The 26066-nt window shown below is 37.6% G+C and overlaps 2 protein-coding genes across 4 annotated transcripts; both read right to left on the bottom strand.

Moving 5' to 3' along the window:
• Positions 1 to 485: 485 nt before the first annotated feature.
• Positions 486 to 7944, bottom strand: pdia8 (protein disulfide isomerase family A, member 8). Its single transcript, XM_048201163.1, has 13 exons — positions 7651 to 7944; positions 7210 to 7288; positions 6459 to 6576; positions 6235 to 6342; positions 6003 to 6132; positions 4706 to 4819; positions 4498 to 4623; positions 4228 to 4410; positions 1555 to 1663; positions 1333 to 1461; positions 1159 to 1238; positions 1012 to 1069; positions 486 to 897 (listed from the first exon to the last, which is right to left on the bottom strand). The coding sequence occupies exons 1-13, from the start codon at positions 7809 to 7811 to the stop codon at positions 808 to 810; spliced, it is 1485 nt and encodes a 494-aa protein (XP_048057120.1). The 5' UTR covers positions 7812 to 7944; the 3' UTR covers positions 486 to 807.
• Positions 7945 to 8600: 656 nt separating this feature from the next.
• Positions 8601 to 24113, bottom strand: gon4la (gon-4 like a). Of its 3 annotated transcripts, none has more exons than XM_048201160.1 (29): positions 23934 to 24113; positions 23488 to 23680; positions 22984 to 23055; positions 21711 to 21919; positions 21522 to 21596; positions 20187 to 20237; positions 19927 to 19977; positions 19749 to 19847; positions 19553 to 19663; positions 19179 to 19343; positions 16925 to 17135; positions 16744 to 16845; positions 16623 to 16663; positions 15721 to 15830; positions 15418 to 15622; positions 15171 to 15257; positions 14899 to 15067; positions 14546 to 14675; positions 14316 to 14463; positions 13797 to 13913; positions 12309 to 13697; positions 11222 to 11318; positions 10937 to 11064; positions 10624 to 10821; positions 10377 to 10520; positions 10040 to 10291; positions 9744 to 9913; positions 9068 to 9170; positions 8602 to 8909 (listed from the first exon to the last, which is right to left on the bottom strand). In XM_048201160.1, the coding sequence occupies exons 2-29, from the start codon at positions 23657 to 23659 to the stop codon at positions 8793 to 8795; spliced, it is 4923 nt and encodes a 1640-aa protein (XP_048057117.1). In that variant the 5' UTR covers positions 23660 to 23680; positions 23934 to 24113; the 3' UTR covers positions 8602 to 8792. The 3 variants fall into 3 exon arrangements, with proteins under 3 accessions (XP_048057119.1, XP_048057117.1, XP_048057118.1); XM_048201161.1 differs by having other exon boundaries at positions 11222 to 11315; XM_048201162.1 differs by lacking the exons at positions 23488 to 23680; positions 23934 to 24113 and adding an exon at positions 23181 to 23475 and having other exon boundaries at positions 8601 to 8909.
• Between the last annotated feature and the right edge of the window lie 1953 nt (positions 24114 to 26066).

Genomic DNA, 26066 nt, shown 5'->3' with positions numbered 1-26066 from the left:
GAGCGCAACCGCGCTCGTCTCTCACAAGGAACGTCACGGCAGTGATTGACAAGCCAGAGGGCCAATCGTTTACGCGATGATCGCGTAAACGATTGGCTGATGTTTTAAAGGCCCTACCTCGTGCACAGATGATGTATATTAATATTATTCCTTTCAGTGCACCTAATAAATAGTCTTTTATCAGTTAGTAAAGACAGTTTCAAGTAATATTGCAAAAATGTATAAAACAAAACATCCTCTTTAGCACCTTTAAGGGACTTTGGTCCTAGATTAAAAACCTACATGGGTTAAAAGATGCCATTCCACATGATCAGCTCAATAGGAAATCAGGGGCCAAGAAATTGAAACTCCAAACATTGATAATGGCTCCATATGCCGATACACCACAAACTGAATTTTAAACCAATTACCATTCCATCTACTGCATGAAATCTGATTAGTTTTACCATTCACGCAAAGCATGAATATTGGTCTTTTTGTAAATGTACGTTAAACAACAGCAATATTTAATGTGGACGGACCAGTAGATTTACAGATGGAAATAATGAGTATCAAAACAAAGAACAGAGCAGTGAAGCTCATGCAACAAACAACAAAAACACAACTCTATAGTGTAATTAGCAATTGGTTCTATTTTCTATCACATATGGACAAATATAAATTATTACTTTGTATAATAAACAATTGGTTTTATTAAATTGATTGTTGCCAATTAATTCGATTTGATATGTATGGCTGAACAGCAGCAGAATTCTACAGAATTCTCCACTCTTCATGAACAACAATTTCCAGCTTTTTTTGTTTTGTTTACAGCTCTTCCTTGACTCCATTTAGGACAAGAGGTTTGGACGCCTCACGCTTCAGAAAGCTGATGAAATCCTTCACTTCACGGGCTCCCTGAAAGAAAATATATTCTTGCAGGTGACAATTAAAATACAAAGAATTAATGTTCAGAATGACAAATATATGAACATGATAGCTATAAACACTAATAAACAAAATAAACACTACCTCATATCTTTTTGGCTCGTCCTTTCGTCCAGCAGCGGCAAAATATATTGTAGGAAATCTGTGAAAGAATAACAAAATATTAACAATGGATACTAAAATAAACATAAAAGATTTGATGATGAGTGACAATAAGATGTGAATACATGCCCTTGTACGTCATAGCCCTGTGGGACATCGTTGGCAGTTGCATCCATCTTGGCGATTACTATATTGGGGTCACTGTATAGCTGAGAGTCATACAAGACCATAGAAAACAGAAAAACAGGATCAGAAGAAATTCAGAAAGAGATAGAAGTCATACTGATGCCATGTAAAGCTCACCTGTTCTCCAAGCTCTGTATATTTGGGCTCCAGTTTTTTACAATGGCCACACCACGGTGCATAAAACTCAATAAGCACGTCCTTCTCTGGGTCATTCACAATCTGTTCAAATGTATCTGCCACAACCACCTTCCCAAAACATCAACCTGAGTTAATGCCTGAAGTGATACTGTAAATGAAGACTAAGTGAAAAGTGCATTTAAATAACCACATCTCACTAACCTTGACCGGTCCGTTGTTTTTGGCAGGTACAGGCTCTGATTTGACATAGCGCTTTAGTCGCCCAGCAAAATAGTCTTCCAGAAAACTCTCTAAAGACTTGCCATCCCGTCTGAGGAGAGTCCATATTTAGTTCAAACCAGACATAATTAAAAATCACACTGACTGAGAAGGCCTGTAACAAACCAAAATGCTGTAGAAGTTTTTGCCCGATGTTAGCTGAGGTATAGCTAAATGAAGAACATTATTATACTTAAACAATATTATGATAACAGTCTTATTAATATGTTAACATATTAACTCTTTCCCGCCTTTTTGAGGAATTTTCCGTCATTACTCATTTATGAGAAAATGATTCCCCACCATTGGTGGAATTTGCGGCTTTCCGTGTTTTCACTGTTATATGGTGCTATTTTGGATCTTCTGAAAGACTGGAGAATCTCCGGATAAAAACAGGCCAAAAAGGAGCAGAAACAAGCAATAAAAACATTGCTTATGCATGCTGTAGTTTTTGTTCAAAATGTTGCTTTTATTAAACTTACCCACATTCAAGTGTTTATAAAAAAGGATGCAAGAAGCTAGAATAAAACATTTTAAATATGTATTTTTTAAAAGAAGAGGCTGTGTTCTTTTGATATACTGCATGTTCAGATATTCATACAACCAATTATTCTGGGGACATTTTTATGAAAATGATCAAAAAACGCTAGCCTGGCATTAGCTGGCAACCTTAAAAAAAAAAAAAAAAAAAAAAAAAAAAAAAACGCTGGCGGGAAAGAGTTAATAAGCATGATAATGGTATATGCTCACCAAGTCTGCATTTATTTGATCAAAGATACAGTAAAAACAGTAATATTGTGAAATATTACAATTTAAGTTTTCTATTTGAATGTATTTTACAAAGTAATTTATTCCTGTGATGGCAAAGCTGAATTTTCAGCATCATTACTCCAGTCTTCAGTGTCACATGATCCTTCAGAAATCATTCTAATATGCTGATTTACTGCTCAAGAAACATTTCTTATTATTATCAAATATAGAAAACATTTAATATTTTTTGGGAAACCGTCAAGATTCTTTGATGAATAGAAAGTTCAAAAGAACAGCAAGATTTTTTTAAACAATTATTATTTACTGCCACTTTTAATCAATTTATGCATCCTTGCTCAATGAAACTATTAATTTCTATTAAAAAAAACTTTTGAACGATAGTGTAATAACTTTTGAGATTAAATGTTTAATGCTGATTTGTTTATCTTATGTGAACACATTAACTCTTTCTTCACCATCAATGGATTTTTCCATCATTTATGACACAACACTTCCCCGCCACTGACACAATTTTCTGTCAATTCATGTTTTCACTCTTATACGGTAGAGGGCACTTTTACTCATCTTCTGAAAGAATCTCTGGATCAAAACACAGGTGAAGAAAAAGCAGAAACAAGTGATAGAAGCATTGCTTAAAGGTCCCGTTCTTCGTGATCCCATGTTTCAAACTTTAGTTAGTGTGTAATGTTGTTGTTAGAGTATAAATAAAATCTGTAAAATTTTAAAGCTCAAAGTTCAATGCCAAGCGAGATATTTTATTTAACAGAAGTCGCCTACATCGAACGGCCAGTTTGGACTACATCCCTCTACTTCCTTCTTTAATGACGTCACTAAAACAGTTTTTTGACTAACCTCCGCCCACAGGAATACACAAGAATTGCGTTTGTAGAGTGTGTTTGTCGCCATGTCGTCGAAACGCTGTTATTTTCATCCCGCAGTCCAATCACCGGGTCTGATTCCGGCTCAAATTGATAGGGTAAAATTAAAGACATGTTTACAATAACACTGAGCGCATGCATCTCCACGTTATGGTAAGAGGCGTGACTTTTCCGGGCACGGTGCGCTCAGAGCTGTCGAATCACAACACAGGAACCGCTGGCACAATCAGAACTCGTTACGCATTTCTGAAGGAGGGACTTCATAGAACAAGGAAGTCATCAGCCCGTTTTTATGACAGTGGAAACAGCGGTATACAGAAAAGTAAATTATGTGAAAAATACTGTTTTTTTACACGCGAAACATGAACACATGTTATATTGCACACTATAAACACAATCAAAGCTTCAAAAAACCATGAAAAACGGGACCTTTAAGCACATGCTGTAATCTTTGACAAAAATGCACTTTTCTCATCTTAAAAAAATAGAGTAAAATTCAAAATCAGAGGCTCTGTTCTTTCTTTTGATAATATTCAGATATTCATATAACAAAATATTCAGGGGGCCATAAAACTTGTGAAAATGATCAAAAATGCTGGTGCTGGCTGGCAACTTTTTTTAAAAAGTTAAAAGTTAATGCACTGCATTTTTAAAAGATGAGCATTTGAGAAAAAGATTAATTTCAATTCATTATTTACTCTATAACAAAGTTATAATAATATGTAAGAAATATAATATAATATTCTTTAAAAAGAAGTTTAGAAAATAACTGATAACACATCGGAGTGATCAGACTACACCACGTTTCGGTTTCTCGGTTGAAAATGAAATATGGTGTTTTGGGTGTTGATGGCTTGTAGTTGCATGCCATAATTACTCAACTAATACAATTTCATTTGAAGAATAAATCATGCATAATTTCATCTAAAACCTTAAAACAGGATCATAATGAAGTGTTTGTACTTACGTAAACTCCTCCCGCATGGTGTATTTGTTTCCTGTCCGTGTCCTGATGGTGACAAACGGCAGCTCAGTTCCATCTGACGCACCCAGACCGAACTCATCTTCAAGCTCCTCCATAAAGTCATTACGGTTCGCCACAGAAAACATCAGGCCCTGAGAACTGAACTTAGACGCCACCTTCAGCACTCTAAGTGCAGTTCAGACAAAGTAGAACGGATAAGTACTTTATGACTTTGTGATAAACATATTCGCTCACTGATTCTGAATGACCTACCTGTTTCTCCAATAGTTGGAGCCTTTGGGATTGTGAAGATAATCCAAGTCATAGTAGGCAGTCAATAAATCCCTCTTTTTCAATGAATCTTTATTCTCTTTGGTCAGGTGAGGACAAAGTCCAAAACTACAGAGCAAAAGCAATCGTCATTTCAGCACTTGTGTGTGTTTGTTTTGTGACAGTGTGTGGCGTATCAGTGTCTGCTCACATGTTGTCTCTGATGAAGCGCCGCAGGCCTGTGATGGACATTGGTCCTCTGTGGTGCACCACGCTCTCCTCAAACTTACTGCTCAGTCGAGGGGGCCGGAACAGAAGCACGGACCTGCAGGCAGTGTTTACAGATTTTTAATAGGGCATAATAATTTTAATAGTGATAATTTTTCATCTTGAACAACAAGCTTAACAGTCCATATCAATGGTTCTCAACTGGTTTTGCTTCAGGATCCAGATTTTACATTGGATAAGTAAGTACCAAAATAGTTTATTGAACCAAAGTGAACAAAAATGTCTTCAACCTCAAATATTAAAGGCTTAGTTCACCCAAAAATAAAATTTCTGTCATTAATTACTCTTCCTCATGTCGTTCCAAACCTGTAAGACCTTCGTTCATCTTCAGAACACAAATTAAGATATTTTTGATGAAATTCGAGAGCTTTCTGACCTCCCTATACACAGCAACATTATTTCTGCTTTCAAGGCCCAGAAAAGTAGTAAAGACATTGTTAAAATAGTCCATGTGACTGCAGTGGTTCAACCTTAATTGTATGAAGTGACGAGAATACTTTTTGTGCGCAAAAACAAAAATGTCTATGAAAAAAAAAAGTTCTATGTCAGTCTCCAAAAATATCACAAATTAAGATATTTTTGATGAAATCCAAGTTATTCTCCTACACTGTTTACGTTCAGCGCTTCCAGGTTCTACATCAGAACGCGACTCATTATTGGCGTTATTCGCATACGTCATGCTGCTCACGTGAACAGTGTCGGCCAATACTGAGCTGGCGTTCTGACATAGAACATGGAACCGCAGAACGTAAACAGCGTAGGAGAATGACTCGGATTTCATCAAAGATATCTTAATTTGTGTTCCAAAGATGAAAGAAGATCTTACAGGTGTGGAACAACATGAGGGTGAGTAATTAATGACAGAACATTTTTGGGTGAACTAACCCTTTAATGCAAACAAACCTAATGTCCTGTAGGTTCTATTGTTTAGTTTTGCTCATTATTATTAATATTTTTTTTGGCATCTGTTTAATTTAGAGAGTTTCTCCCAAATTACTTATCTGTACATCTACAGCAAAAGTCATGGGAAGTATTTTCTCCTTCCTTTTAAACATGGATAAGCCTATTTATTTTGCTATTATTCACAATTATATTGTTAGTTGCAATTTGTTATTTGCATTTGTCGTTGTTTTCCCCCTGCTGTTTCTCCATATCAGAACAGACCTGTGTCTCAGTTTTTAGGACATTAACCACCAGTTGAAGTTCCTCCTCTTGCTTACTCGTATGTGACGCCATATTTGTTTCCAAGCTGGAGGTCTGTGGTGTGGGCAAAGCGGAAACTCTGTCTCATTAAACTGGCTCCTTTAAGAAACTCTGCGAGTTGAGAGCTGTCACTCCCTGAGAAGAAACCTGAGAGATGGACAGAGAAAATAAAAGAACGATGCAAGACATTAATAAAATAAGAATTATGCTCATCCATCTATCCATCAAAATAAAGCCAACTACACTTACCAACTACACTGGCATCAAAGTTGTTTATAAAGTTCTCCAGGTCATGCTCACTTTGCAGAGGTACAGAATCCGGCCCGGCCTGATTCTTCATATAGTTCACAATTCCATCTGTTTGGAAATTTGGAAATTATACATACACTATGACAGCCAAGTTGCATTTGCATTTATGGCACACGTAAGACACACATAATTTGAAATAATACAGGAATGCTTAAAATAAATACCAGCTGAGCGTGGCCCATCATACGATGATGATTCCTGTCCGTTCCGAAATATTTTGAGTGTTGGGTATCCAGTGACCCCATAGTGCTTACAGGTTTCTGTATTAGAAGTACAGTCCACCTGAACAAAGAATGGCACACATCCTTAAACCATCTGAAGAAAATGCAATCCCTACTTATGACCCTATAAACATTACTATATCACATGAGGCTCCTTAATATTAACCCATATAAGATCAGTTTCTATTTATAGTAAAGCACTAACTATGGAAGTGGACGGGGAAAATATGAAGAAATGTTAAGGTTGCATTTTTGTTTAAAGTACTTCTATTTATTCTTCAACACTAAAGGTGTTTATTGAGAGGCTGTCTAAACCAGCATGTCGATTTTATGTGTGGCTGGACTTAGCGCTTTCTGGTATCCTTTTAATTTTTGCGACGGTCATGAGTCATAAAAGATGTTGAAAGACATAAATAAATTTACGCAAATAATTTTAGGACGTGAATCACATTTAATGTTTGTGACTATACTTTTAAAACTGTGTGTATTTTACCATTTATCCCAATATCTTGCCTCTCGACTTCCATTGTAAGAGCATTACTGTAAACAATCTTTGTTTGAAATTGCTGTGTTAATTGGCAGCATGTGACAGACACTGTAAATAAAGCCTAATTTGTCTTGAACTCAGAACATTCCTGTAATGTGATCCAAACCAAGAGATCCAGAAATGGTAATTTCCGTCTCCTGTATTCACCTTGGCTAAAGTTACTGTTCCCTTCAGTCGAGTAGCTGCACTTTCAAACTCTGGGGCGAGTTTCTTACAATGGCCACACCTAAAAAAAGAAACAAAACAGAGCAGCAAAACAATCAAAAACTGCTGGAATGTTTGGAATAAATGACAACAATGCTGTTGAATAATTAACTTGTAATAGAACAATGGCTAAACTAATGGTGTTACTTATCCCAGGACACAACCTGAAAATGCTTAGTGAAAATGAACAAATGTTCTTATAAGAACCGAGATTGCATCGCAACTGTCAACTGTATGTAGGTACCATGGACAGCTCACGCCATCACATACAGCAGCACTGTACTGCGAGTTGCAATGTAAGCATGCACTCTGCTTATTATAATTTTACAACAAAATGTTCTTAATTGCATATCTGTATGTGTAAATGAATCATTATTATCTCACCATGGTGCATAAAACTTCACCAGCAGGGTCTCGTGCTCGGGCGCGAGGTAATCGAAGTCTGCGTCTCTGAGCTCGAGCACATCACTGCGTCCACGCGCTGACAAGCTCAACATACAAACAACTATCACACATAAAAAACCGCGCAATAGAAAATTATCCATCAAGGCAGAAATACAGAATATTTTTCCAAATTCAGAAACCAAAAATGAACTAAATAAACGCTCCTGCCCGAGCGGCTTCCACCAATATGCGTGTGCCCGTGTGAGGGGCGGGATGAAAACACAATGTGTCACTGACGTAGGCGATGATTGGCTAGTAATTCTCCAGCTGATGAGATGTAAAACGGTCATTGGTGGATTTCTCTGTCAATCAAAGCACCTCCTGGGAGACTAGTTTACAGCACTATTACAGACAGAACAAAAAACTAATAGTCGACTTATTCAGGTAATAAACAAATCATTTATTTTGTGATATTCCTTCACATAAAATGATATGCGAACACTTCATGTAATTGTAATATAATAATTAACAGGAAACCATATAAATAATAATTAAGACAATTCACTGTCTGGCATTTTTTAAAATCACATCCTATACAAAAAAGGAACAAGTCCACAATGTTTTAAATGTCTGTCTTTAGAAAAAAAGAACCATAAATATATCTTGACCCAGGGATCACACATTTCTTAAAGGGATAGTTCACCCAAAAATGAAAATTCTGTCATCATTTACTCCCCCTCAAGTAGTTCCAAACCTGTATGAATTTCTTTGTTCTGCTGAACACAAAGGAAGATATTTGAAAGAATGTCAGTAACCAAACAGATCTCGCCCCCCCCATTTACTACCATAGTAGGAAAAATAAATACTATGGTAGTCAATGGGGTGCGAGAACTGTTTGGTTACTGACATTTTTCCAGATATCTTCTTTCAGCAGAACAAATAAGTTCATACAGGTTTGGAACTACTTAAGGGTGAGTAAATGATGACAGAATTTTCATTTTTGGGTGGACTATCCTTTCAATACAATATGGTGTTTCTTTTGTTCAAGTTCATCAGGAAAAAAGTGTTGTTTCTGAATCAATTCAGGCAGCAGGTCCAGCCTGCAGTCATTGTTCAAGTCTTATTGTTCAACAATTTTAATCTCAGTCTGGTTCATCTTCTATTGTGCCGGACTGGAGCTCTGTGTCCGATTGGCATGTGTGATGTAACTTGCTGGATTTGCGGAACAACTTAATGAGGTCTTGAAAGCGTTCAAAAACCTAAGGAGAAAAAGGAAAAATGGGTTGTTTTCCTAAGATGTGACTTATAATGGTTGACCTAACTGCAGTATACACTGGATTAGATGGATTAAGTGAAATGTGACTCAGACATGATCTTTGTGAGAAAAGCCTCTGAAAGTAAAAGAAAGAGCTCAAACCTCACTGGCTGTTTTGTTGCCAAGCTGGGCTGCAATGGTATGAAACGTGGCTGGCTTAGCTCCTCTCCGCTGACAGGTGGTCAGTATTACACGGTCTGCCTCCCTTATCATCACACAAACAAAACAGATACATTCATTTTATAACATGAATATACATCTAAACTTCACTTTTGTAGAGGTACACAGCTAAGTCAGCAACCTATATAAATAAATAACCTGGGTTGCACAAGAATCAGAAATTAAGCATGGGCTTCCTTTCAGTTAATTACTGCGAATTTGAATAGAACAGGCTATTTTAAAAATGTGTTGCTGCTACTAAAAGTATATATATATTATACACACACACACACACATACATGCATACATACATATATACATACTTTTAGTAGCAACACGTTTTTAAAATCTAATGGATCCAAAAGTGAGATCATATGTGATGAACTTACAGCACATGAATTTATCTATATTCTTAAAACTTAAATTTATTTTTTTAAATTTTACATCCTGTTTGTGACCTCTATTTAAATGAAAGACTAGAAGGGCCCTTCAATTTGATTCTGAATGGCACAGAATCCTGATAACAACAAAAATATTTCTGAAATTAAGTGATCTTTTCTGGGGAAAAAAAAAAATGGATGTATTGTGTCAGACATGAATGTTGCACAACAATTCTAACCTCGTCCAGAGAACTACTTTTTTCCCATTTGGCGTGCGGGAGATATTTTTGGCACAGACTGAGCTTCCTGTGGTATTAGATAAAGACTGTTGACTGTCAACTGAAGAAGCTTCAGCTGCATCCTTTTCCAACTCTGCACTGTTTTTCTTGGCCTTGTTGTTTTTTGCCATCTGAGAGAGATGATAATTATGTACTGTGTTAGATTAAAGCCAGATAAAACAGAAAAAAAGAAAAGAAAAATCGGAGAACACAATTCAGGTGGCTATACTATAAGAGGGGGCCTCCTCATGCGATACCTTAGCATGTTTCTCTCTTTTTCTTCTATGTTTAATGGCTGTTTTGACTGGCTCCATTTTTTTATCTGGTATGACAATTCTGGTTGGCTCATATGGCTGGCTTTCTTCCAAGCCCTGATTCGTTTCCACATTGGACACATTGTCTGCATGATCCACATCTTGCACTTGAGGGTATAGCTGCTTAAAAAATTCCCAGAATTCCTCCAGCAAGTCAGTGTGATCACGGAACAGCAATGTTATTTGAGCTTTCATCTGAAAATAAAAAGAAAGATAAGACATTCTAAAATGCCACAATAAGAAGGCAGGACTGTTTGTCTGCTTGTGCCCTTTTTAGTACCTCTTTGAAGTCAGCAAGATCCTGTGATGGACCACTTTGTAAAATATGCACCACCTTTCTGTAGAGTGCTGATTGTTCTCCAAAAGTACACTCTAGTTGGCGTAGAAACCGTCTGCTGCGCTCAAACGCCTGCTGTTCTGCCAGCTAAAGCAACACATTAAGAACAGCATAAATTTGTACCATGAAACGTTATGATCGTGTGGTATATTTAGCCATGCATATGAAAGTATTGCTAATTCTCCTCTACCAAGCCACACTCTCTGGCTTGATCCGGATGCAGGAACGCAGCAAAATCTTGAAGCAGTTCAGGCCAGTCGTTCAGCACAGGCTTGAGTCTTGTCAGCAGCTCTAGTGACGTGCGACTTTCTGGATTTTTCTCAAACTCAGATAGAACACGCAGGAACTCGTCCACCTTCCCTGGCACCATCTGCAGCATCTCATATACCTGGGGACAGACAGTTCTGGGACATTTCAGACTGAATATGGACCTGTAAAATCTGATCTGACAAGCAAAAATACTTAATATAAATATTGTATGTGCACATCTAAATATTTCTTGCCTTCTCCAGGTAAGCTTGGGCAAAGGCAACATCTTTAGCATCTCTGTAGGGATCGTCATCAGGTGCATCATTGTGAAGGACAAAAGGGGCTTCCACAGCCATCTCCTCAGTGCGGGTACGATGGGCATCTGAGAGTGCCACATTTATTCAGTTTAGATTAACATTAATAAGCCATTCCTGTAAATGTGCCCGCTTACTATTACAGCTATTTTTCAGCTACAGAATGTGTTGAATTCACATTGAAATCTTGTTTTTGGTGTACTCCAATATAATGACTGCACTGACCTGAAGGTTGATGGTTTGATTTAACATCATCTAGTATTCCTTCCTTTTCAGATCTTGTCTTTGTGGCCAGATGTGAGAATTTCTCCATGGTTTCCTGCTGTTTACAACGATAATGTTAATTAATTAAATGAAACATCTCATAAATACAAAATACATGAACTTCAGCTATTAAGTAAAGAGTAAAATAAAGACTAGAATAAGAGTAAATAGAAAAACACATTTTTTAGGCTTTTGATTTGAGTGAAATTTGACAGGACACATTCTTGGCAGGTTCTTAATGGGTTAGTTCACCCAAAAATGAAAATTCTGTCATTAATTACTCACCATCATCATGTCGTTTCAAACCCGCAAGACTTTCATTCATCTTCAGAACACAAATGAAGAACTTTTTGTGAAATCTGAGAGACGTCTGTTCCTTCATTGACTGCCTTTGCAAGTTGATCTTTGATGCTTCAAAAAGTTCACAAAGATACTGGAAAACTAATCCATATGAACTGAGCTGGTCTATTTTTTTTGAAGAGACTCATTTGCTTTTTATGAGGAACAGATTTCATTTAGGATTTTACTTGCATATAAACCTTGATCAGTGAACATAAGCAGATGCGCAACCTAACTGGAATGACGCATGAAAAAACCTCTTCCGAAAGCTCAAACGTGCTGCGTAACACACAAAAATTAACCTCATTGGTTGCACAGCACGTTTGAGCAAGTTTATATCCGAGTAAAAGCCTATATTAAATCCGTTCAATCATATAAAGTGTCTCTTCAGAAAATTTGGACTAAACTGCTCGATTCATATGGATTAGTATTACGACCTCTTTATGAACTTTTTGAGGTGTCAAAGATCAAGTTGCAAAGGCAGTCAATGGAGAGACATCTCTCAGATGTCATCAAAAAAATCTTCATTTCTGTTCTGAAGATGAACGAAACTCTTATGGGTGAGGAACGACATGAGGATGAGAAATAAATGACTTTTCATGTAGGGGTGAACTAACAGAAAGACAAGGCTTTATGAGGTTTACAAAATTAGTATTCAGTATTAGTATTCAGTTCATTAATATCATGAAAAATGTAAAAATGATCTGACCTGAAGTTCTGGCACAGACAAAATGTCTGAAACATTGTTAGCTCCACCGGTTTCCTCCTCCCCAGTCTGCCTACTGCTACCTTGCCTTTCTTTTGCTTTCTGCTCCTCTAGTTTCTCTCTCCTGTCCAAAACCATCTCAATGTCAGAATTTTCCCCGTCGATGCTGGGCGTCGGGCTCCCAGAGGATTCAGAAAGTGTGAGAAACAGCTCTCTGGAGTCCACCTCATTCTCAACTCCATCATCATTATTCAGCTCTTCTTCTATTGATGCAGTTTCTTGTGAGCACTCAGTAAGAGTATCTTGAATGGAGGACATCTGTGGTGGCCCATCAGTGCTGTGGAAATTGTCTGGTGTACTCTGTTGCTTACTGTGTTTCACCTCTGTGCTATTATGAGCTGATGAGTGTTTTAAGGTTTGATGGCCAAAGCTACTGTTTGCAAACACATAGCCTGGAGGGAGGAGAAGAAACCGATTAAGAGGTTTTTGACCTACTTGAGATAGACCACCAGAGTCCCTCGGTATAAGTTTAAGCAGTGTGCCACAGCGTTGACTAATATGATCTGTAGCCAATGGGGCTTTCGTCTTTATGATGGGGGTGGGATATATTAAGGTGTTGGGAACTGGAGGCGGTTGAAGGGTAATGATGAGGTTTGACCCTCTTGGAGAAGCTGGTTCAACATTAGAGGCGACTATTTGCACAGTTTGGTTCACAGTTATATGCCCTGAAGAACAAGAATTCAGCTCTGGTGTCATAGCAGTAGGTAAAGTGATGATTACTCCCCCCTGGGTTGCACCAACCTGAGCTCCCTTTGGAGAACCAGAGACACCCATTGGTGTTTCTACAGCATTTTTCACAGGAGCAGCCCTTGAAGAGCTCAGTTCAGGTGGGACTGGAGCAGTTGGTAAAGTGACAACTGCACCACCTTGGTTTCGTCCCACTGGAGACACGTTTGACATGCTAGATAGTATGATCGCTCTCTCTACAGGCCCGTTCATAGCTTCATTTCCAAAAAAGCACGGATTCGGAACCGGTGCGACATGAGGAGAGTGGGAAAGCGACGGACTTGAAACCGTAACAGCTTTTGGTAAAAGTGTTGGTAACTGGTTGAGGACCACCTCTAACTCCTCAGCTAACGGGGGAGGTTTTAAAGGCTTGATGGATTTAGAAGTCTTGTTTTTTTTCTTTTTGCAGAGACCCTGAGGTGAAGGTTCAAGTGCCTTAGCAAGGTCTTCAGGAAGGCTGGGAGGGTAACATGTGCCTGGAGAGAAGCTATAATCTGGTTCTGGACCTGGAGACTCATTGGTTTCTTCTGCCGGATTAGAAGTCTTTGAGTTTCCAGATGGTTGGTTAAACATTCTTACATGCTCATAAATGCACTTAAGGTTTGTCTACAGGAGAGAAAGGTTACAGATTACATTTAAATCTGATTTTCACCACTTAGTAAATACAGAAAATGAAGAACAGAGCAAGATTATATGCAGTTATACCGAGAGCCAAGCAGGCATGAGGCTCTTTTCTCTCTCCACTGGGGGGCGCTGGTCACAAGGACTCACCCTCTTACAGGCCAAGGGCATGGAGGGGCATTTCCCCGCCAAAAAGTATGTCTGAAATGAGGGTGAAATATTTACCCATAGAGATTTTTCAAAGGGTCACACGGGTTGAAAGTGTTTACGCTTGGAGACATTTCTGTGTGTTATCTGATGAGTGTCTGATCTGAGTAAGTCTGATCAGTGTGAAAATCTTACTTGTGGTGAAATATGTAGTTGTGTAATAAATATGCATATTGCAAATCTGTTGTGTATTTTTCAATTAGGTTTTATACATGCTCAAGTTTTATACATGCAAAGTATGTGTGCAGTCACAGTCTGGCCAATAAATTCAAGTACAAAAAAAAATGAGCCTACATATTTCTTCCTTCTAAATCAAAAGGATCACTGTATCATAATTTTCAATATGCCGTCTCAAAGTCATGATCATTTTTTTCTATATTCTGTTCATTCACTCACCTTGATGACATTGGGAAAGGGCTTATGACATGCTTCACGGATGTGTGATTTCACACTGACAAAGCTCCTAGCAGCAAGCAGATAACGACAAGTCATCTGCAGTGGGTGTAGGGTACTTATTAAGTGCTTATGACCTAGAACAACAAGACTGAAGACAGAGAGATCATCAGTAAAGCAGTGTTGTTTGAATAACTTTTTAAAGAATGTATAATGATTCGTGAATGTAGTACCAATCTTCTGCTGAAGTAAACTGTCCTTTGAATCTAGAAGGGCGCAGCTGGATTGAAGGAAGTAGCTCTGGGTAGAGAAACACTGGCCGAGTCGCCATCAACCAGGCCAAAGAAGCAGGAAACTGACATCCTACACAATTAATCATGCAAATAAAGAGTAAAAAGATTAACGCTAGAAAGTTTCCATTTACAATTGGCAAAAAAAGTGTGCATTGTTTCACAATTACTATTACAATCAGATGGTGAGTATAAATAAGACTTCTTTAACTTACACTGACTAAAACTATATGGCTTTCAGACACTGAAGGGAATATGTAAGAGTATACAAAGGAAGCCACATTTAGATAAATTACCAGGAAAACATGGCCTCGGGACTGTAGGGTCCCGCTTGGGTGACTGATCTAGTTCCTCCAGCAGAGAAATAGCACTCTGAAGGTTGCAGGCTTTGAAGATGCTGGTGAAGCCTTGCTCTGCTGGACCACAAGTCTGCTCTCCACGCTGGGCAAACATCTGCAGCTCCAACTGAGAGAGTACAATGGAAATAAGAGAAAATGATAGATGATATTAACATGTATCTGTGTACATTCTGCTTTTTTTTTTTCTGAAATATGTGTGTACGTCTTACCAAGAACTGTCTGCTTGTTGAAGCCTCTGTCTCCAGACCCTTGACTGAGCTGCTCAACATGTTCACCTGCGTGAGGAGCTGCACATGCTGCAGGACAAACAAAAAAGCCAGAGAAAACCCCATGAATAAAAACTGCCAAACTTCTCCTTAAAGACATATACAATCTAATTATTAAAAGACAAAGGAGAACAGTTTGTTAGTTGCACTTCTTTACATTGACCAAATGAAAGCATCAATCTTTCTAGACCTGCTGGATCTGTTGCTGTAGCTGTAGTTTCTGAGCTGCGTTCAGGGTCATGGATGTTATGGGGCTGGAGGGGCGTTGAGGGCAGGCTGGAGCTTCAGACACTCCTTTGCTCTTCAGCAGAGCCTTCCGTTTCCTCACAGCTGCCAGCTGCTCCCGTACTGTGCGATACCGCTGCTTCAAGACATCTGCTAAAGGGTCCTCATACCTACACACAGCAAACATTTCACCTCAAAGTGCAATTGTATATCAGTTGTGTCATCTAAGCATATGATGTGGTGGTTGTGAAGCTGAGAATGGACATACTGAATATTTTCCAGAATGCCAGGCGGCTCCTGCAGGGGACTCTCCTCCTCCTCTTTTTCCTCTTCTTCTTCATGTCCTTCTTCTTCCTGACCCCCTAAGTCATCCTGAAACTGCAGTTAATGGAGAAAGAGTTTAGTACAGAAAAGAAAAGAAAAACAGATACATGTTATAAGTAGGGATGGGTATTGACAGTTCCACAACTACCTAACTGATTGAATTTTTTTAACTACTATTGTAGCTGATCATTTATTAGGGCCCTTCAAAATCCCTTTTTCCCCCTGCAAATTTCATTTTAGATTTCTTCCCATATTCCATGTTTTTCATTTCAAATTTTCTGGATTCTGTTTTAATAGTTTATTAAATTGTAATAATCAAAAAGGATATCTAATCATTTGAATTTATAAAACTTTAACAATTTAATAATTTATTAAAATTCTAAGTAATAGTGCCATATGAATCCAGAAAATCTGTGTTGTCTGTTGTCATTCTTGTGGATTCAGTTTTTTTTTATGATTTAATACAAATTTATTATAAAAATAAAAATGGTGGCAAATAAATGAATAGCATAAAACTTACTAGATGAAACTAAATGCATAATTAAATCATTAATATTTTAATAATGATTTAATTCATATTTTAAAAGCATGCTTTTCACTAGTTCATATAGCAGTTTGGTCAAGTGTATAGCCCTACTTTTGATTTATGAATCCAACTTTTGAAGCATTGCGTTAGAGTAAAATCCATTTTTAAGACTGGATTCTGCGATTTCGTCCACGTTTTTTCACATTGTGGAAATTATTTGGCCCTTTTGATCAAGCAACCGATGACTAATCAATTTTGAAAACATGTTTTCATGCACATCCTTATTTATAAGATTATAAGATATGAATTATAATCCTTACTGCGTCAAATAGTTCCTCCATCAAGTCATTCACTTCCTTTTCTGAGTAACAAAGGAAAGAAGGTGATTAATATCAAACTAGCACAAATAATCTGCCAACCATTTCTCTCAAATGAACTCACTGGTGATGCGCACTGCCTTGTCATTCCTATAGTCCTCCACATCAGGCTCATCAATTTCAGCCAGAAAATTGTACTCGGGGTCATCTTCATCATCACCCTCCTCTGGCAAGAGAATAAGAGCATTTTTGAGAAACACATCTAAGGAAGCTCATGCATGTGTTCTATTTCGGCCCGTACGTACCTTCATTCTCCATATCTGAACTCATGAGTCCCTGCAGCCACTGCGTCCATTCTCTGTCCTCAGGGGCGGAGCCAAACTCATACATATCTGGAGTGATGTCAGGAGCACGTAGCTCCGCCTCCAGCCGGCCCAGAGGGACATCTCTCAATGGTCGTTTGGATCGCGTTCGAAATGAAATCAGGCTCTCCTCTCCATTAGCGCTAGTGAGACTCTAATGCCAAATAGAGATTCCGTTTTAAGAAATATTAAAAATAATACTTAAAATAAAAGTTGTTCTTTTGAACTTTCTATTCATCAAAGATTCATGAAAAAATATCTATCACGGTTTCGACAGAAATATCAGTATTTTCAACATTGATAATAATAAGAAATGTTTCTTGAGCAGCAAATCAGCATATTAGAATGATTTCTGAAGGATCATGTGACACTGAAGACTGGAGAAATGGCAGCTGAAAATTCAGCTTTGCCATCACAGGAAAAAATAACTAAAATAGACAACAGCTATTTTAAAGAGGTCCTTGAGGTGTCCTTTAAAGATGTTCCTTGAGGTTCACTTATAATATTATGATGATATAAAAAATAAATAAATATTATTATTATTATTAATAACTATTAACTATTCTTTTTAACCTTCATTCTGACCCTCTGTCTTAAATGATCAATTTTTAAGGAGCAGCTCCTTTAAGGGTTGTCAGTTCAGTACAGTTGGCTGCTTAATCTTTCAAAAAAAGTTTATTTGCGAACTCTCCATTACACTGTGCCTCGTTTACAAAACAAAAAATAATGCAAAGATCCTTTGCAAAGATGCTTTGATCCTTCTAAAGTCTGTACAGAGTCACAAAAAAAGGAAACGTTCTTTAACATCCTGTTGTCGTCAGACTCAAGTTTATGGAGTATGCCAGAAACTGAACTCACATCTGTATACTGTATCCAGTGTTGACCGCATCAGTGATTATAGTGGGTTCTATTTTCTTTTGACCCAATGCTCACATCCAGTGTAGGCAAACGTCAGCAGTTAAAGGTGCTACAGAGGATGTTTTGTTTTATACATTTTTGCAATATTACTTGAAACTGTCTTTACTAACTGATAAAAGACTATTTATTAGGTGCACTGAAAGGAATAATATTAATATACATCATCTGTGCACGAGGTGGGGCCTTAAAAACATGATCAGCCAATCATTTACACGATCATCGCGTAAACGATTGGCCCTCTGGCTTGTCAATCACTGCCGTGACGTTCCTTGTGAGAGACGTGCGCGGATTGGCCCTCTGGCTTGTCAATCACTGCAATGACGTTCCTTGTGAGAGACGTGCGCAGCTGCGCGCTCCAGTAACTTTCCACACTCCACAGGCACCGCATGCAATGTTTTTGTCAGGAGACAGGAGTAACAACTGCAGATTATGAGTTACCTGCGGTGAGTCCGACATAATGAATCCACTAATACGACACAGCGAATGCCGGCGGTAAACACTCGTGTTCCAATACTCGTGCACAAGTTTTGGGAGACGTTCCCTCGAAATGAGCTGTGAAGGAGGGAGGTTGTTCTTACGCACGCGCTCATTTCAAAAACTCACTAACAGTCTTTGGTTTCTCAGTTGACGAAAAGATCCTCTGTAGCACCTTTAAGTGACTGAATGCCAGTGGCCGCGGCCTAGGTGCGATGATGTAAAACTATACTCATTTTGTGATGTCACAAATCCTGCAATATCAAAATGAGCCATTTTTGGAGCTTGATTAAATAAATGCTTTGTTTATAATGAGGAGGATGTTTTAATGGTACAAAGACCTCTTATATATGTCAAAAGATCAAGGCAAATTTGATTTCTAACGTCATAACCCTTTTAAATTGTAATAATGTTTCACAATATTAATGTTTTTACTGTATTTTTGATCAAATAAATGCAGCCTTGGTGAGCATAAGAGACATCTTTCAGACACATTTAAAAATCTTACCAACCCCAAAATTCTGAATGGTAGTGTATTATCTTTTTTTTTTTATAAACTCAAACTAAAACAAAATTTTTCAGTAAATTGTTTTGCTTGAGGGACAAGATAAATGAAAAAATAAAAAATACATGGTTTGATCATTTGTTTGCAATTACATTCCATGTGACTTAAAAGTCAAAATACTTCTTGGTTATACTGTAAATAGAAACGCGATACAGCTAATATAGTAACGCCTTATTTAATTTTTATTTTTGTTTAACCATCAACCCAACGAACAAATGGCAGGAGTTAAGTGAGATGCACCTGGTATGACTCCATGCAGTCTGGGCCGATGGCCAGCTCCTCATCTACCGCATGGAGTTTCTCTAAGAAGCTGCACTCTGGTGGGGCCCTGGAGGGGGCCGGTGGTGGTGGGGGAGGCCCCATTGGGGTAACAGCAACTGTCAGGTGCCTGGATCTGCGAAGGTTCTATAGAAATTGTAAAAAAATATATTTTTGTGTATAGTAATCTAAACTATGTTAAATGAAACTATGTTGTATTCTGCTTCTTGCATTAAACATTTTGAATCTTCTTTTGGTTGAAATGATGGCTTCTTTAATTTTTTAATTTCAACAACAAAATATTGAAAAATACATATTACTTTTTAGCTATAGAATGTTCATATACAGAGTCTTACCAGTCTGGAACTGCTGGCTGCGTCCTCCTCATGTTCAGAGTTCGATCTGTGAAGGTTCACTCGACTGCCCCGTGGAGAAGATGAATTCTCGAAGTCACTTTCTAGAAGAGTCTACAATGCACACACACAAACACAGTCTCTACAAATCCGTTGTGACAAAGAAGTATCAAATGACACAAAAATCTTTCTCTCCAACCTCCTCAGCGGTCTCATCCTCCTCCTCTTCATCGGGCCGATACTCTTCATCAGAGGAGTCTTCCTCTTCTAAAGGAATATCCACAAACTGGGGTCCCTTCTGTAAGCGCAAACACTATTTGTACATTTTGCGTATAATGGCATGGTCCTGTTCTTGTACATGATTTATTGCTGGTTACCTTCACCTCTGATGGCTTCTTAATTGGCGAAATGTTCCAAGCAGGAATGACCTAGAAAAACATCAAACCCACCTCATTGCATTTATTAATGTTTTATGTCTCAGGTCTCATTTTTCATTGCTAACGAGCTGAAATGTTAGGTAGCTATATTGAAATATATAACTGTAAATAAATACTGCAAAATTAAAATAGATAATTGTAAATATGCAGCAGTGTAATGCATGATACTTTACAGCTTCTATACAATCGAAGCAACTTACAACTCCTCTCTCCACAACCTCCTTCAGTTTAGAACGAGTCATCTTGGGTTCCTGAGAGACAGAGAGAAATGTGTGAGCTTAAAGGGGACATGTGATGCTTTTTAATGTTTTTCCTTTAGTGTGTAATGTATCTGTTTGTGCATATCCGTTTGTACAATCTGCAAAGTAACAAAGCTCATAGTCGAAGTCCAGATATTACTTCCTCAAATGTCCACGTCACAATATGAAATATTAGCACAAGCAAAGGAAGAAGGCAAGGTTTCAGTGAATTGAAGTGTTGTCATCATGTCGCAGAGAAAGAGTTTAGAAGTTCTGCTGGAGCTACAATAATGTACAGTGTGTGAAAAATAATGTGTTTTTTGAACATTAAAGCATGTTAACCTTTTTAATTTTTAAAAAAAAAAAATTCTACTACACCCAATAATCAAAACAATTAAAGGGTTAGTTCACCCAAAAATGAAAATTCTGTCATTAATTACTCACCCTCATGTCCTTCCACACCCGTAAGACCTTCATTCATCTTCAGAACACAAATTTAGATATTTTTTATGAAATCCAATGGCTCAGTAAGGCCTGCATCGCCAACAATAACACTCCCTTTGTCAATGCCCAGAAAGCTACTAAAAACATATTTGAAACAGTTCATGTGACTACATTGGTTCAACTTTAATATTATAAAGTGACGAGAATACTTCTTGTGCAACAAAAATAACAAAATAGCGACTTTATTCAACAATTTCTTGTGATGGGCGATTTCAAAACACTGCTTCATGAAGCTCTGAAGCTTTAAGAATAATTTGTTTCGAATCAGTGGTTCAGAGCGCCAAAATCACATGATTTCAGTAAACGAGGCTTTGTTACGTCATAAGAGTTTTGAAACTTCAATAGCTTACGTGACTTTGGCAGTTTGATTCAAGCTTCAAACCACTGATTCGAAAAACAAAAGATTCATAAAGCTTCATGAAAAATTGCCCATCACTAGACATTGTTGAATTAAGTCGCTATTTTAGTATTCTCGTTGCTTTATAATATTAAAGTTAAACCACTGTAGCCACATGAACTGTTTTAAATATGTTTTTGAAAAAGGGAGTGTACTTGTTGGCTATGGAGGCCTCATTGAACCATTGGATTTAATAAAAAATATCTTAATTTGTGTTCTGAAGATGAAAAAAGGTCTTACAGGTGTGGAACGACATGAGGGTGAGTAATTAATGACAGAAATTTCATTTTTGGGTGAACTAACCCTTTAACTTTTAAAATAGAATCTTATGACCTCTTTAAAAACTGCCAATCACTTTTTAGCAGAGCAGTTGATTACAAAATATTTATACTCACAAACACAGGAATGGGTTCAGTTTCACTGATAGCTGCTTTCATCATGGCCACAACATGCTCATTGGTAATCACTTCCTGCAAATGGACAGTAAAGATGTTGAGCTACATGCTGAATTCAACGTTAAAGAGATGATTATGAAAGGCTTCATATGCCTAAGCAAATGTCTTTAATAAACACTCCACACTCACATGAATGATGCTACGAACGTTCGCAGAGGTCAAGTTATGTTGTCGAGATTTATTTTCCAGTTCTCTGTCCAGCTCTTGGTCAATCTCGACCTCTGGCTGGATTTCATCCTCAACTTCCATCTGCTGAGTTTCTGCTTCACCAGCCGTGTCTCTTTTCCTTCTCAAACCTTTCCTTCGGCCCAGTGCACGGGTTCCACACTGTTCCTTATCTGAAAAAGAGCAACACATTTCAGACTGTTTTGTGTGGTCGTTTGATATCGTTTTATTTATAGCAGGGTTTCCTAAACAGGGATTTGCAAATCTCTAGGGGTTCATGAGTTGATGAAAGGCTAAAAACTAATTAAATCAAATGTAAAATAAAAATAAAAAAATGAGGCTGCACAATTAAATGAACTAAAAATCCTGATACAACTCATTGTGATTATCGAACTCCATCTTTGCATGCACTGCAAGTTTAACACGCTTTTAGGAACACAACGTGTGCCAGTTATCCATTATTTATTTTCACATACACATCATTTCCATTTTTGTGGACAGAAGTTTACAGCATTTTGCCAATATTCTGAAAAAAATAAAAGCTTGAGGCTTTGGATTATTAAAAGCCCAAGGGTTAGAACATTTTTAAAGTGAATATTTTAAAACATGAATATTAATATTTTAACTTGTTTGTAAATGTTTTTATAATTATCATCAAATATCCATTTTTTATTTTACAGCACAATTGTAATTTACACAAGTTTTTTTTATAATTAGAGTAAAACTGAATTCTAATTGTTATTTATATAATAATAATAATAATAATATTAACAATAACAATAATTTACAATAATGATATGCTTATAATTATTATATTCAATCAGTTTGGGTTCTTAAAACACCACTGCAACTATTAATCAACATCAGAGAACACTAAACATGTGAATGTGCTGTTAAATTATTGGAAAACACCCAAAAAATATTAACTTAAAATCTCAGTGGGTACAATATAGTAGTATAGAAATACTAATAGTAATATATTTACATATTAATATAAAGAACACAGAGTAAATATTTTACATCTAATGGGTTCAGCTAACAAAAAAGTTTGGAAACCCTACTCTATAGTTTTATCATTTTAACTCACAATTCAAAAGCTTTAAACTGAGCAAAATGTCCAACAAAGTCCAACATTTCTACCGTTTCAACTTAGGCTCACAATGCTTTTGGGAAATGCACCCCTGGTCAATATATCAATGAATATATCACTAATGAAGACAGTCCTTTGTGAACTCACCGAACGTCATGCTCAAGGTCTTCACAGCATCATCTTCAGGCTTCTGGGTACATGCAGCATGGTGTTCTTGACCTGACAGCATTCACACAAATGTTTCTGATTATCCAGACACTGACTTTACAGGCACACTTTCTGATATTACTATAATCATTAACAACATGGTATTTGGTCAAGGTACTGGAATAGCACAGTATTACCATAGTAGAACTGCCACTGTCCGTAGTACTTCTCAGTTAGTGGTAGTACATTCAAATATGAATATGAAAACATAAGAATGTGCAAGAAAGAAATATACTGTGTATTTGGTAGCAATTTATTTTTATTGTATTTATTTTTATTGTATTTATCTTTATTTTTTAGATATCTAATCTTTTCACCATCACTGAAATGCACATCTAGGCTGTATCTGATATCCTAGTCAGTGTTTGGGCACTATAGGAGTCCATATAATAGACAAAACTGCTGTCCGGGTAGGTAGCTCACTAGGTTTTGGACATGTCTTACTGGCACTGTCATATTGTGGGCTGGAGGCTCTGATGGTATTGAAGTGTCTGTATGATCCTGTAGTGTCATCTCTGCTCCCAGGAACTTCCCCCGGCTCTTCAGCTCTAGCCACTTTACACTGAGAAATCCCACTTTTCCTGTTATTTAATCTCCGTTTTCGGGTTTGATCCATCTTACAATGCCATATTCACACCTGTTGGGACAAAATGCCAAATAAGGATACAGAATAAACATGTGTACACTCGCTTCTTAATAACACTTAAGTCTTAATTCTGATTATTATGATAAAGCCCATTGTCCGAAAGAAACATATATTTATTTTTCATGTTTTTTATACTATAAATATTTGTTTTGGTATCTAATTCCTAAGTTTAAGCGACAGCAGCTTTCTACACTGCAAGAAGATACAGCAGTAGTGTTGTCTGGAACAGGAACGTTAACGTTACCTCCATTATAACTGTCAGAGCAGCAGAACATTCCGCATATCATATTTAATCTTGCAGCAAGGTTTCTATCGAAACATGATGAACATTTCCAATACTTTATACACACCCGCCAACATACGCTACAACAGCTATGCAATGACGAGATGCACAACAAAGGCGCGTCACTTCCGGCTCACGGAACGGAAATATTGAATGTGAAAATAAAAGTCCCCTAGAGTAAACTACAGCATTTGAGCCCGGTTTCACAGACCAGACTTAACCCTAGTCCCAGTCTAAAATGCATGTTTACTGTTCATCTCAGGCTAGGCATGTTGCATATTAATTGTCCTAGAAACCTCAAAGCAAATATATGTGTGTGTGTGTGTGTGTGTGTGTGTATTTTTGGCTACTCTTTAATGATGTTCTAGTTTGAGACATTTGTAGCTTAGGTATGGTCCAAACATAAACTCAATCCCAGGGGCTCCTGCCCTCTCAGTCCTGCCCTGATTGTATTTATTTGTGCTATTGCTTGTAATTTGTTCATTTGTTCTTATTTTATTACTGACTGTTTACTTGTATTTATATTTATTAAAATACTAATACTTTTTTTTTTTTTTTTATGGTGGAGCCAGTGAAAATTTTTGCAGGGCAAGTAAAAATCTGATCCAGAATGTACCTGTAGAAAAGCTCTTTTGTGTTGAGACCTCTAAATATAGTGTCACTTTCAAGACCTGCCTCTTTTGTTATAAAATAACATTTTGTTATGGGAAAAAATAAAATAATGTTAAAACTCTGGGCCCACCAGGAATTTCAATTGGCCCACCCTATATCTCAAAGCTGTAGCCGGTGGTACACCCCTAGTATGGGGAAAGTATTTTAACAGAAAAAAAGCACTTGAGAGGAATTTCAGCTGTCAACCAATCAAATGTGATACTGTTCACCTGCTACTCATCAGAACTTTTAAACAAGGCCTCTTACAAGTGAAGTAAACCCTCAGTATCTGTGGAGTATCTCAGAAGACAGAGGTTTTGTCTATAAAGTTTGCGAAATGTTTGCTTGTGGAGCAGATGCAGCCAGTCTAGAGAACATCATGACACCCAAAGGATTCTCCAGGCAAAATCTACCACTAACCCCTGGAAGAATCCCAAAATTTATTATTCCTCCAAAGTTTTCATTGTCTCCTCAACTGTGTCTTAAGAAATCAAAAGATGAGGACACACATAAGCTGTTATCTCCAGAAAGCCCAGAAGAAGAGTCTCCTAGACATCGGCCTTCCACTGGTTCACCATGCATTTCTGCCAAACGTCATTTTACCCCCAAGATGAAGCTGAAACGTCTGCAGAAATCTGCCACAGAGGATCTCTCAGACCCTTCGACGTGTGCAGCCATGTCTCTGGAACATGTTGGTAAGGTCACCACGCCTTATGGCTTTCGGACCTTGGCTGCCAGTCCCAGTGTCAACCGGAGGGAGTCTTTATTTCATAAGCAGGGACGATGTGCAGAAAGGAGAGGGCCGGTGGATTCTTTTGCTTCACCTACATCATCAAATTCAGTGTTCAATTTCGCAAGCAAGAGAAACGGCTCAGCTAGAAAGCTGCAAGACAGCTCAAATGACTGCTGTTCCCCTCGGAGATCCAAGAGAGAAGGTCTGGAGCTGCTTCTGAACAAACCATTGACTGTCTTGAGGAGTCTTACTCCAAAAAGGAAGAACCCTAACCAAAAACTTCAGCTATAAGGTCACAACTCATTTTAAATGTCAAACAAAACTCATTTTAACTGTCAAATAAAAGTCTTAATTCCAATCTGTGCAAGTTTTTGTCACTTTTGTATTTTTTTTTCTTTAGAAATGTAGTCAAAACAGATTCACTTGCATGCAGACGAGACAACCAACATCCTGGTTTGTTCGACTCTCAAATTTTATTTATACATGTAGAATCTGAGTGACTGTCTGCACTAATGGCCTAGTGGTTAGTGCTTTGGCATAGTACAACTGTACCTCTGGCAACTGGAGTTCAAATCCCGACTCGAGGTCCTTTGCCAATCCTTTTCCTCTTCTCCAACCCACGCTTTCCTGTCAGTCTCACTTGTGAGTGACATGCATATTTATTAAAAGCAGAGGTTATCTGAGCTGTTTTTGTGGAGTTGAATTGTGTT

Source organism: Megalobrama amblycephala, linkage group LG9 (genome assembly GCF_018812025.1).
Source record: "Megalobrama amblycephala isolate DHTTF-2021 linkage group LG9, ASM1881202v1, whole genome shotgun sequence".
NCBI lineage: Eukaryota > Metazoa > Chordata > Actinopteri > Cypriniformes > Xenocyprididae > Megalobrama > Megalobrama amblycephala.
The sequence above is the reverse complement of the archived record's forward strand: the minus strand, read 5'-3'. Positions and strand labels throughout refer to the sequence as shown.

Coding starts and splice junctions, on each gene's coding strand:
- pdia8 (XM_048201163.1), bottom strand. CDS start 7,811: ATGGATAATTTTCTATTGCGCGGTTTTTTATGTGTGATAGTTGTTTGT. Junction 4,411..4,497: donor TCCAACTATTGGAGAAACAG/GTAGGTCATTCA, acceptor AACTGCACTTAG/AGTGCTGAAGGTGGCGTCTA. Junction 1,664..4,227: donor ACCATGCGGGAGGAGTTTAC/GTAAGTACAAAC, acceptor GACTCTCCTCAG/ACGGGATGGCAAGTCTTTAG.
- gon4la (XM_048201160.1), bottom strand. CDS start 23,659: ATGGATCAAACCCGAAAACGGAGATTAAATAACAGGAAAAGTGGGATT. Junction 15,831..16,622: donor TGGAGGAACTATTTGACGCA/GTAAGGATTATA, acceptor CATTAACTGCAG/TTTCAGGATGACTTAGGGGG. Junction 9,171..9,743: donor AAAGTAGTTCTCTGGACGAG/GTTAGAATTGTT, acceptor TGTGATGATAAG/GGAGGCAGACCGTGTAATAC.